We start from the raw sequence: 13,043 nt of genomic DNA, 5'->3' as shown, positions 1-13,043 counted from the left end.
GAAAAATGCTAATTTTGTCTCATTTAACAGCTGGATACAGAAATGCTCATTAGTTTTAAGAGGGTTAATCCTTTTAACTTTTGCATATTGATATGCCAATTATGCCTAATTGTACAAGAGGCATCAGTCAAGGTAATAGTGCATAAACACATGAAAGTTATTAAGTATATCCCAACATGTAATAAAGTAGGTGTTAATTGGTAGCTGAGTTCTGCAGGCTATTGAGGTGGATAATTCATTGCGAGATGGATCACTTGTAATTTTTCTACATAATTCCTTTTGCAGTCTCACGCTGTGATGTTTTCATGCTTGTCAAAAAACAACAGCAGCATAGTGCCTTTTGTTAAACACAGGCAATAAAATATGTTAGGCTTCATTAAATATACTTAACTTTTTAACTTTTTCAAAGGTGTGTTTCTCTCTCGTTCAGTATTGCCGTCAGTATGATTTATATAAATCTCACACATTTAACCATGACAGTGTGTATTAGGTATTGTGGACATCTTTTACTATACACCTCCTTTTCGTTATTTCATTATTTTCTTGTACATTTATTTTTATTATTTTATTTTTGTATTTGTTTTCAATTTCAAACAAATGTTGAAACTTTTTACACACTGCTATAGAACTATATTTTTACTGTAAAAGGCCAGTAACATAATTAAATATCCTTCTGAGATATGATGAGATGTGCATTCTGCATCGTTACTTGACGTACATTAATTCAGCAAGTGCTATAATCTATAATGTGCTTCTGTGAATGAAACAAGCTAACAAGACATAAACACAATTATTCAACCTGAAAGACAAATGTACCAATAAAATGTATCTAAAATACAAAATTCAGGGCAAGAAGCTCAATTTATGCCTGTAACTAAGTTATCCAACTTTGCCCTTTTAGCATGTAATTTGTCCCCCACTCATTTCAGGATGATACTGATCACTAATTGATAAACTGTGTTAAATGGAAAAATACAAAATGTAGATATACCCCAAATGAAAACATGCATGCATTTGATTACCATTTTTCATTAGGGGTATACCTACTTACAAACACAGCAGATTTCTTGTCAGAAGCCGTTGCAAGTCCTCCCCTTGTAACTCATGACATGCGTACAGTCGGTATTCAGCATCTGCAATACCCAACTCCAAACTCCCCTTAATAAGACACGGACACCGGCTTCTCTGTTGGAATTATATATAGTCCACAGCTTTATTTAATTATTATCATAACATTTTACAAATTAGGGTCATTTTCAAAATAGTAATGACATTTCAAAACTCAATCCATACATAAATACGTCTTGGCCTACTTCCTGGCCCTGTCAAGGCCCCTTCCCCTATCTGCTCTGTTCCATTGGCTACAGCCCAGACTTTCCATGGCTGTTCAATCACAATGCAACTCAATGAAAAGTCTTTGTAAGGCAGTTACTCTGAGCAATTACTTGCCTCTTGAGTTTAGCTCCACTGAACTAAACAACCATGAAGTAAAAGGACCATTTACCTAATTAACAGCCTGGGGGTTATAACAAGGTTCATTTATAAACGTATTGCAACAAAAACTGATATTGTGAGAACTCTAAGAAAGGGCAAAAGCTTAAAGGAACACTGTAAGGTCAGGAACACAAACGTGAATCCTGAACCTCTAGTGCTAAAACACAATTTAACCCCCTGCCCCTCCTCTTTGCCGTCCCCTAAATAGGATGAAAACTCACCTTTTTTCCAGCACTGGTGTTTGTGTATGCCCCTGATCCACATCTTTGGCTGACATAAGCAGAATTGATAATATAAGCCAACCACAATGATTTCCCATAGGAAAGCATTGAATTGGCTGAGATTGCCAAGAAGGCGGGCTGGGGACAAGGTCAAACACTCTGCTGGCCAATCAGCATCTCCTCATAGAGATGCATTGAGTCAATGCATCTCTATAGGGAAAGTACAGTGTCTCCATGCAGTGCTGCACACGGTGGGTTCAGGAGTTCCATGGAAGTCTTAATTTGACCGACTGCACACGAGGCTCCTGCCCAGAAATAATACCATGAAATTAGGCTGTGTGGTCAGTCTATTTTAAAAAGTCTAAAAACTGGACAAATCCACGAACAGTTCCCCTGGCTCATAGGTAGCGTTTGTTCCCCTAGTTCGTGGGAACAAACCTACCGAATAGCGCTCTCCTGGCTGGTCGGTGAAAGGAAGCAGGCGTTCACGAAGTTCACCGGAGTTCGGGAAGTCGAGTGTCCGATTTTAGTTCAGAAAAATCGACAATCAAGTCCCGCTGCTTCCTTTCATGCAAACAAGATGGCCGCCGTTTTCTCCTCCACGTGGCGTTTGGCTATACGAACACACAGAGAGAGCACTTGATTTGTGGTCTGCTTTGTAGTTAATGAGCCGGGGGGGAGAGGGGGGGGGGGGTCAGTGTTTGGGAGCTTTATCTACCGAACAAGGAAAATCAAAGGTAATGAAACAAAAGTTGTGGTTTCTTCACAATAAATACTCTGAGAAAGGGCAAACGCTTCTCTTATTTGCTGTTAATGTTGCAATGCATTTGCTGGATAATTAGTTGGATAAATATACTGTTAATTTATTTTTATTTTACTTTTATTTTTTTAAATAATAAAATTAAAATAAACTGGTTATTTTTGCACTGCATGTTTGTGTGAATTTAAAAGTACAACAACAGAGATGATGTATAATTAGCAAAAAATAAATAAAAAAAATCTAAATAGCATCTTCAATTTACGTTAAGGCATTAGGACTGCAAATTTACATACAACAGCAAGATAAGGTACCGGTGAAATAAATTAAATCGCTCTCCGCTTTCAGAAGTTATGCAGAGTTGTTTAAAATGTTATATATGAAAGGACCTCAGCAACATGACAAAGTTCCAGTTTTTATCAGCATGTACTCGTATTACATGATATTGTAACAAAAAGGTAAACCCCACTCCTGACATGTAAACACCAAACATTATCTGTAATCCATCCTGAAAGCAAAGTACGTAACAAGATATGAATAAGGTTTTGTAATCGGAACAACCTCTGCCAATCCATTCGTTTACTCATCATTTGGATAGCGCACACTACAGACACATTATTGGTGGGATAAATATGGCCTCTGGCTATTTTATGCTTGACCAAATCTCATTAAGAACTTTGTATTGTCATTAAAGGTTTTCATTAAGGCAAAAATCTTTAAACATTAATAACAACAAGCCACAAATTGTCTCTCATTTCTAGATAGTATCAGTATCAAGAATAGTCTATGAGCAAATGGACAACATTTAAACCACCTAAGTTTCCTGTGCATAGCAAATAAATATTTCACATATACTCAAGTAGAGTCGTGTCATACAGGTTACTGATACAAAATATTGAGTAGCAGCTACTTACTGGTTTTGGGACTTCTCCAGAGCTTTCTAGGACCATCGATTTACTTTGGCTAAGTCTATCACTTTGCAAGTTAGCACTTTTGATCCTCATTTGTACAGCCCCTGTGCTTTTTGGTGTTGAAATCAGCTTTTCAAAAGATGTTTCCAACTGTGAAATAAGCTATAATAAGCACAAAGATAAACAATTGTTAAGTATGTATGTATATATATCAAAAAATAAAATATCGAATAGAATCCTGAGATTGTGTTCAGGTTTACCATGTAGATATTTTTAAAAAGGTCTGGTAGATTTTTTTTTTTTTTTTTTTTTTTAAAAAGCACTTTACCTTGCTGATATGCTTTAAATGGGAAGAATGTGTCCTCTATTTCTAATTTTACAAAAAGTGCAGATTTCAATAGAGATTTGCACTTTTCTAAACCATCCTTGTTACACCTTCTCTGGCTGTCAATCAGACAACTGGTCTTATTACTTCCTGGTTGTGGAGTTATTACTTGGAGAGGTAGGCATTTGCTCAGAGCACTTGCCTTGCAAAAACTGCACATTGAGCTGTGTTAGAAAGTATGTGATTGGACAGCCACACGGAGTTTGGGTCGGGTTAGAATGCGAGGGCTTGCAAAGGCAGCAGACAAGAGAACTGCAATTCATTTTCAGATATACCACTGCCCCCATCAAATAAAATGCAAAATTAAATGCATGGATGTTTTCATTTGGGGTGTATCTAATAAACATATATATTTGTGCATGTGGGAATAGAGTGTCCCTTTATTGTAGGTGTTAACAAGATATCCAAGGTTGCAAGTTTGGAATCAAGGTGGAATTGTTTTCCTTGATGATCCCTTAAGTAAGAAATAACTCATGGACATCATGACATCATAAGAACTTAATTGTGATTAAGTTGTTATGGTGGGCAGAGTATTCCTTTAATAAGTTTGTACTGTTGGCTGTAAAGGAGAGACTATTTTGCCAATTGCCAAGAGTCGTATTTCTGGCCTTGGGTACCTCTTTGTTAGGTACCTCCATTAGAATAAAACAGTGACACACATAAATCCTTTACTGTTGGTGGTCCATGAGAACTGGGTTGGGTAACACTGCTCTAGAGACTTCCAGTTTGTACTTCTAGAAGTACTCTAAATTAGCATGATTCATGGTAAGTCAGGAGTTAACATAAAATGATGGCAATACCAGCGGAAGTGAGAGCATTTTGAATCTCCCTTGCTCCTACCAAACTCAACAATCTAGTAGATGTGTCACTTAGGTGAATCTTTGTATACAGTGCATATGACATATTGCCTTCAAGTACCCACCACAAGCTCAGTCCATATCTAGTCCATCTATTGTGAAATGAAAATATACCTTAAATACTTTTGTAATAGTAGATCAAAGTTGCTTTATTCCCTAAAAGAGACTAGTAAAATATGTATTTGCAAATATTACATTAGGAATTTCCTTCAGTTAAATTATATTGTAGGTACAAGTATAGGTGGTGTTATGATTTAGTTAGTGAGGTATAATGTTGGTGCTTGTTTCTATAGCAAGACAGGTCCAGTTACAAGTTCTTAAAAAAAAATATCAGAAAAAATATATATCATATAATAATATCTTATAATTTATGCATGGAACCGTAATGAATGCCACAATAGAAATTAGGAACTGTTGTTACTTTTACATACTTTTACATGCTATTCATCATTGTTTGAAGGGCTAGGCCTATTTGCAATGTTGATAGAGTTAAAAAAAAAAACAGAAAACAATGTTTTTATAACATAATTGGAACACAAAAGTCCATATTTGAGCCTGCCACAGCAGGTGATAATTTGGTAGAAATGCCAATGTTGCAGCTGTGATTGGCAGTTGGACAACAGGACATTCATTAGCATCTCTAAGTTTGGTTGATTCAATGAACTAAAAAGGTTGTTCCCTCTGAATGGCATCCATGTTTTTGTCAGCTGTCTGAAGTTGATGTTAGGCGGCATGGGAAATGGACACACTATCTGCACCTATTTAAGCATCATTATTTGTTCCCCTTTATGCTGAAGATTGATTAGTTTTTGTGACATGATCTTAGTAAAGTAAATTAATTTATTTTTCTTTCAACTATTGTCAGTGAATTGGATTTACACGTGTGAAAGTATGTTCAGGATATTAAGAATCTTGATTAGCTCTAAAGAAAAAGGCTATCTATCTATCTATCTATCTATCTACCTGTCTGTCTGTCTATCTATCTATCTATCTATCTATCATATGTCTGTCTGTCTACATATCAATTATTGCCCTGCTTAATCTAATATAGTAGGGAAAAGGGCATGTATAAATTGGCCAATAAATGATACTTCTCTCATCTTGCACACTCACTCCACAGCCCACAATGTGGGAACAGGGAAGAAAGTAATGGAATTATCTGATTTAAATTCCACTTGACAGGTGTACGATAACAGAGTGTACCATGTGATTAGTTTGTCTGCTTAGTTGGGTGATCCGGGAACACCTGCTCATTTTAAAGTCATACTGCCATCCACATTATGAAGAAAGACATGGAAGACTATCGCTACCGCTAGAAAAGCCATACATCTACCATAGAAGCCTGCATGAAACAAAGTGTTGTCATTGCTGAACTCAATATTTATGGGACATACTCAGCTCCACCATTGAACATAATAGACGATTCACGATTAGATGACAGCTTTCCTGGTATTCATAGATCCAAGCATTTGTAGCAAATGCCTGGTATACAAAGATGACTATTTTTAACTAGTTTATTAATTAGTGCATTTTATTGTCAATGTCTATAATACTTTAAATAATTATGGCCAACACCAGCCTGGGGTGTCACTTTAAGCCTTCTCTGCCATTACAAATGACTTCTGTATTTCTTTTATGTCATGATTACATCAAATCTTAGCAGTGGCCTGAAGAAATAATGAATTGATACTTCAGATTCCACATAGAAAATGCTTTTTCATTCTGTCACAGCTGACAAGACTCTGGAGATTTCAATTCTGACTCAAATCTCCAAAGTGCTTTGTATCTGTCATATCTTCTTCTAAACCCATGCTACTTTTGACAGCACTATCAGCAAAGCATGCAACATTCTCATATGAGAGTTTACAGGCTAAATAACTCATTATCTTTGATTGCCTACCTTATCATCCTTCTTTGGAGGAACGGACCGTGGTGGTTTCCATGTTCTCTCTTTGCTGATGGAGTGGACATAGAACCTCCTTCCAGATTCACAATCATCATAAACTTCCCACAAGTCCATAAGTTGGACTGGGGCTCCGAGTGGTCTTGGAGGTTCCAGAATTAAGCCTTAACTAGAAGAAACACATATAGATTAATTAATTTTAAATGTATTTTAAAAAGAGTATTTTAGAGAAAATCTTCAACCACCCCCCACAAGAAACAATGTTTGTCTCTACCTCTCTGTTAGTGTAAGTGTCATCAAGTTTCCCTTTGGGCTCAAGTCTAGGTTGTAGGGATAATTGTGGGGCAACATATTAAAAATAACATTTTGTGAAAATAAGAAAATTTATGAACAAATAATAGTGTTATTAATATTAACACTTTTATTAAGAACATTAATATGATGGTATTATTCTAGGATCACACCCAAAATTTTTATTTAAAGGAACACTATAGAGTCAGGAACACAAACATATATTCTTCACTCTATAGTGTTAAACCCACCATCTTGCCCCCCTTCATCCCATCTTGCCTCACTAAATACAGAAAATCTTACTTGCATTCAAATCTGCAGCTGCTAGTTCTGCCCCTGTCTTCCCCTGCCCTGCCTGCTGTCTGATGACATCATCAGAAGTGGTGGTCTGAGCCAATTACAATGCTTCCCAATAGGATTGGCTTAGACTGTCAAGGGCGCAGATCAGGTGCAGAGCCAGCACAAGTCAAACTCAGCCCTGGCAAATCAGCATCTCCTTATAGAGATGCTATGAATTAATGCATCTCTGTGAGTAAAGTTCTGTGTCTGCATGCAGAGGATGGAGACACTGAGTGGAACTGCTCATTGTGCAGCACTGCTCCAGGAAGCACCTCTAGCAGCTATCTGTGGAGTGGCCAGTGGAGTTATTACTAGGCTGTTGTGTAAACACTGCATTTTCTCTGAAAATATGGTGTTTACAGCAAAAAGCCTGACGTAATGATTCTACTCACCACTTTTTTTACTAACGCCACTGCATCAGCACCATGAGTTTGGGCTCAAGAGTAGAGGAAAATGACCCGTTTTGTCCAAATTTGAGTCACGGGCAGAACATTTCATCTTGGGATTCTTTTATTCATATCAACCAACCAACACTAAATAAAGAGATGTTATCATGTGTATTTCAATTGTATCTAGTCTTACTTCCACCATTGGTCTTAAACCAAAGAAACCCAGTATTTATTTGTCTTGTTTAGTACCAAATGCAATTAAATACATTGTTTGAATTTACGTAGAAGTATTTTGTGGAAACGCAGTCATTTGACCCATTAAAAAACAAAAAAAGTTTTGTGAACCATCTTAGGATGAATTGACCTGACTCGTGGTAACGGCCAATGTTTGTCTCTATGTTTATCTCCTTCAAGACTTCACTAATAGATAGGAAATTCACAGATGAATTATCATGTTCCTTAGGGATACATGCTCATTATTTTAACAGCGCGCCTACATCCTTCACAGTCGTGCATGAGGTTGGCTATATTTTAGAGTGACTTTGGCTAAATATTGGCTTGGTTGACATTCTACAGTTATCAATAGGTTTTTATTGGCTGCTCTTTGGGACCTAATTGTTAAATTTCTTAATTTGCTGGGTTGTTTACTGAAGTGAGAATTCAGAGTGAATTCAGAGTGAATTTCAAATTTAAGTCCAGAATAGCTGAACAAGAAGCATAGTATTTTTACATTTTGGCTGTTATGAACTTCTTTGTGAAATTCACTTTGAATTCTCATTTTGGTAAAAAAAAAAAAAAAAAAACTGTCTTGAATGACACTGTATTAATATATACTGAATGCCAAATGTTTCCAAACACTAAGTTAAATATTTGCCAAATAAGCTTGGACAACAATCAAGCAATTTCCAAATTGATATAAAATATTCATGTCAGAAACCATTTTCATAATAGTTTTTTTAAGCCTTTTGAACTAAGATCTTACTTATACTATTGTTTTTTTGTCTCTTTTTTGCAAATTGGTGGTCCATTTATATTATGCAATTTCCTATCTGTGGGGTATGCATACATCACATGTAGTGTTATTTTGATTGTTATATAATTATCATCCTTTAAATCACCACAAACATGCAATAAGGCATTGGGGAAATAGCGCAGCTAAGCGGACAAGGGCACATGCATGAGTGTGGGGATGGATGCATAGGATTGGTTGTGTATAATTGTGTGGGTGGGATTATGTGGTGTGTGAGTTTGGTGGGGGTGGTCTTACCTCAGTGCCACTTGGGATTCGGGCCAGCAAACAGCTTCCCTCCCGCCTGCCCCATTGGTATATTTAGTTGCAGCTAGACGGGGGTATGTCCTTGCCAATTAAGATTAAGGCGGATATGTGGAATGAGGTTGTCAAGTTTCAGGTCTCAACCTTCCCAGCTCTAAAGGGTTAACCTTAGGTTCCACCGAGCGAGGAAAAGGTTGGTTGGTGGTGAGCATTGGAAGGAAAATAAATTTATGCAGAGGGGGGAGGTGAGAAGAAGTGGTTCATAGACTCATGGTCAGTATATTGGCAAGGACGGTTGGGTTATACTGTATGATGCTATATGTTAACTTATTTGTTAAGTTATTGTTATTTATGTTGACGTTGTTTATATCAAGTAAAGAAAACTATTTAAAAAAATTATGGATGTGTTATACAGTATTTATCATATGTTATAATAAATGCTGTGGCCTATTTCATCCATACTATGTTGTCTGTCATTATTTGGGTGGTAAGTGGTATAGTTCTATGTTATTATGCTGCATCATGATTCCCCACTATGTACATGCATGTATTATTATTATCATATATCATCTAAAGTAACAAACCAAGGAGCCTATTTAGCAATAAGGGGACCACAACAGAAATATTTGGCAGGTCTGAATACTTTTTTTTAAAACCTGAATTTGCATGTTTAGAAAAAAAAACACAAAAGCAAATGCTTAACTGTGTTTTCTAATTTTATCGAGGATTGTGATAATTAAGGGAATGGCAATAAAAAAGAAAATACAGGGGGCGGAGTCTGACCACCAAGCAAGGCAGACATGTCTGGCAAGAGCTCCTGCCTGGTGAGCCGAACCAGGGACGAAAGCGACAGCTATGCAGCCCAAAGCCCTCCGGGGGTGTTCCACCCACGTCGGGGGTGCCCCCCGGAACCGAAAGACACCACCCGGGGGTCCGTCGGAGCCGGGAGCGCTGACATCCACAAGCGGCCTACTGGGACCGGAGCCGGGGGGAGGCGGCCGCTCTCCTCGGCTCGGGGGCCCTTAAGAGACCTCAACCCAGCAAACCCCCCCCTTTGGACCGGTGGGGGTCATCCCGGTCCCCCCTGGATACATATATCTGACCAAAGAGATGGGCCAGCTACAGGGCATACAGGGGCTCCAGGACACCGTGCCAAAACCAAAATGGCTGCCAAGCGTGGTCCTAACAAGCAGAGAACCTGCATACAACCACCAACAACACACCTGGGGTTTTTTGACCGGCTCTGTGCAAACCTCAGGGATGCACTACTGAGCAGAGGGGCAACATACCTCCAGGCTGAATGGACGGTGACCTCTTGGATCAGACCCACAGCAAGACGCAGGCACTATAGGCACTTACCTCACGAATCCAAAGGGGCCACACGGCGGAGCAGGTACCTGAGATCCTCAAGGCGGGAACGGGCGCCGTGCTCTATGGGCTCACGCTTCCACTCACTGGCAAACAAGAGCGGAACCACCAAACAAGCGACGCACACAAGCACCTCACCCGACCAAAACTGCGACACTCACTACCGCATCACCCGACGCCTTACAGCCAACGCTGCAAAACTGGAGGCCGAGCGGCTGCTCACCCCATGGAGCGCGACTGGAGCCGACCCACAAAGCGGAATCACCTTCCCCAAGAGCCACGAGGCTACCTGTCCCAGCGCACAAGACCTACCTTCGTTGGGCATAGGCTGAACTGCCCATCATGCTGCCTCACAGTTATTTCGGGCCTGGACTGCTACGAACGTTTGCTACAGCAGAATACCCGGACTCAGACGCCTAACACAGGTTAATTGCGGACTATGTCCCTATGCCATTCACTATTTTCATAGGCTATATCTACCACCTGCCCTCCCTAGGGAGCATTTGGGATGCCCCAAGACCTAAAGCTGATTGTTCCTATGCAATGCCCTATAAATAGACTTAAATGGCCAGCAGTATACCACACTAAGATTTATTTTTTATGAAGAAATGCCATTATTAATGTACAGGACTGCAATGCTATGTTAGAATTGTCCCAGAAGGTCAGACCAGCACCACTGTATAATTACTCAGGGAGAGTCAGTCCGTTTAGCGTATGCATTATGCATAAGTATATGCAAGTGGCATGGAATAGTATGACACTAATAATAAATTTTCGATCCTGTAAGCTTGCGCGCGCATGCATCCACTAAGTAACATGTATAGCCTGCCAGCTCTGTGTATTCAGTCAGCTTTCTAGCAGCATGCTTGCCAGTATCTTGTACCTCATCTGTTGATCTTGGTAATACTCAAACCACTTAATAATGCACGGTTGCAAATCTTAACAGGTCTCAGGGACCCACTGTTTGCTAATGTCTGTTAATCCTGATACATAACTCTACCTACTTATATCTTGTCTCAAGCGTTGAATACTCCTTTAAGCTACAGCTCATACAGCTGACCTCTCATAATAATATAAAAATGTGCAAACTTGCCTATGTACCCCAATGTTATTTTTGTCATTTAAACGTGTGTGGAATGCCGTCGGGGTACCACATATGCACTGTTATACCTTCATGCACAACAAAATAAAGAATAAAAAAGAAAAAAAGAAAAGAAAATACAATTGAGGTATGTCTTTGTGACATGTAAATAAATGCAATATAGAGGTAATTATCAAAACTAGTATAGTTTAAACCCATAAATAATCATAGAACAGATGGAATGGAATGATATTTTATTAAAATCAGAGCTGAGAATGGAAGACATTTTTGTAAACAAACTAAATTATATTATTCCCGGTATCCTTTATAATAAAGGCACAAATGCATTAGAGCAAGGATATGGGTTTTATTTTTGCTTTCTGTTAACTCTTCGGTTTCCAAAGCAGTATGTAATTCATGAAGGAAGTCAGAGAGTGAAGAGAGGAAATTAGTTAATTTTTGGAAAGTCATTTTTTTCAGGGATCTCTTTATTAAACAATAACTATTGGTGAAATGAGAACAGACTTGGCTAAAATAGGCACTAAGAGAGAAACAAAATCTCTATACCTGCATAATAGATGATTTGTTTCAACATTGCATTTTTGGTATATGTTTTACGGTGTTTACATTTTTGGTTTATATTTTACTGCCCAGCTACCACTAGATAGAACAAGATGGAGTTAAAGAAAACAATTAAATAACGTAATCCACTCTAATACATAGCTGAAAGAGTTCCGGGTTTAACTACTAAAACGAGAATTCTGAGTGATTTTCAAATTCAAGGCCAGAGTAGCTGAGCTGAAAACATAGCTGACTTAGAGAATTTTTCCAGTTCGACTATTTCAACCTTACATTTCAAACTCCCTTTGAATTCACCTCGAAATCTCACTTTTGGTGAATAACCCTATCAGTATTTAGAAAACATTTAAAAGGAAATCTGGTTTAACAGTGAAAAAGCAATGCAAACATGGCATAGCTAACTAGAATAGCTAAACTGTTTTTAGAATGTTATAATACAGTTATTTTTAATAGCATAAATGTGTTTATTTAAGATAATATAAAACAGGTGAATAAAATGCAAAAAAATATATATTACACGATTGTATACGTTTGGGAGGGAAAAGAGTTTATTCCTTACCAATGGTAACTTTAATTGTTCTTCCGTTCAAACTGTCTTCGACTGAGCAGTGACGGGCTTTCACCTTAAAAAGGAAATTGTAAGTCACATGTAAAAAATAAAGCAATCATCTTGAACATTTTTTTTTTTTAAGTAATACATATACTACAGAAACAGGACAACATGCAAACATAACCACTTCCTGCTGTCTGATTTTGCATGCGTATTTCACTTCCACAAATATATTTTCTCTAAGATTAAGCATTTTTTTTCCCCTTAAGAACAACTCTAAGACTTCTAGAACACAAATTTATATTCTTTACAGTTTCTTTACACTGTCTTGAAATATGATGCCTTGTGCACGATAAGATAAGGAAATAATAAACCCTTCAAGCAAGCCACTTCCTGTTGCTTTTCTTTATGAGTTCGAAACAGCAAATAACGGGAAAATAAAAAAGATGAGCAATTTCTGTTAAGGTATTTCTCTCACAGTGTTTAATGAGCCCCGTCTTATCACCTAGTGTTACAGAGTTTGCTCTTACACAGAGCACAGACCAGGTGATTAAAACAACTTGTGTAAGTATTCTAGTTTAAGAAATGCTAACTGCAAATTGGCATTTTTATTTTAATAGCATCATTACAGGGTCCAAAAGGCTA

The 13,043-nt window shown here is 38.0% G+C and overlaps 1 protein-coding gene across 1 annotated transcript in view; it reads right to left on the bottom strand.

Annotated features, from left to right (window-relative positions):
• ARHGAP15 (Rho GTPase activating protein 15) overlaps positions 1-12,479 on the bottom strand; it is a 473,358-nt gene extending 460,879 nt beyond the window's left edge. The window contains exons 1-3 of the mRNA XM_063429376.1: positions 12,408-12,479; positions 6,526-6,697; positions 3,387-3,545 (exon numbers count right to left, since the gene is read on the bottom strand). Coding sequence (XP_063285446.1) covers positions 3,387-3,545; positions 6,526-6,645 — 279 coding nt within the window. The 5' untranslated portion in view covers positions 6,646-6,697; positions 12,408-12,479. The remainder of the gene's footprint in view (positions 1-3,386; positions 3,546-6,525; positions 6,698-12,407) is intronic.
• Positions 12,480-13,043: the final 564 nt, after the last annotated feature.

Source organism: Pelobates fuscus, chromosome 8 (genome assembly GCF_036172605.1).
Source record: "Pelobates fuscus isolate aPelFus1 chromosome 8, aPelFus1.pri, whole genome shotgun sequence".
NCBI classification, from domain to species: domain Eukaryota; kingdom Metazoa; phylum Chordata; class Amphibia; order Anura; family Pelobatidae; genus Pelobates; species Pelobates fuscus.
This window is presented reverse-complemented; position numbering and strand designations above follow the sequence as displayed.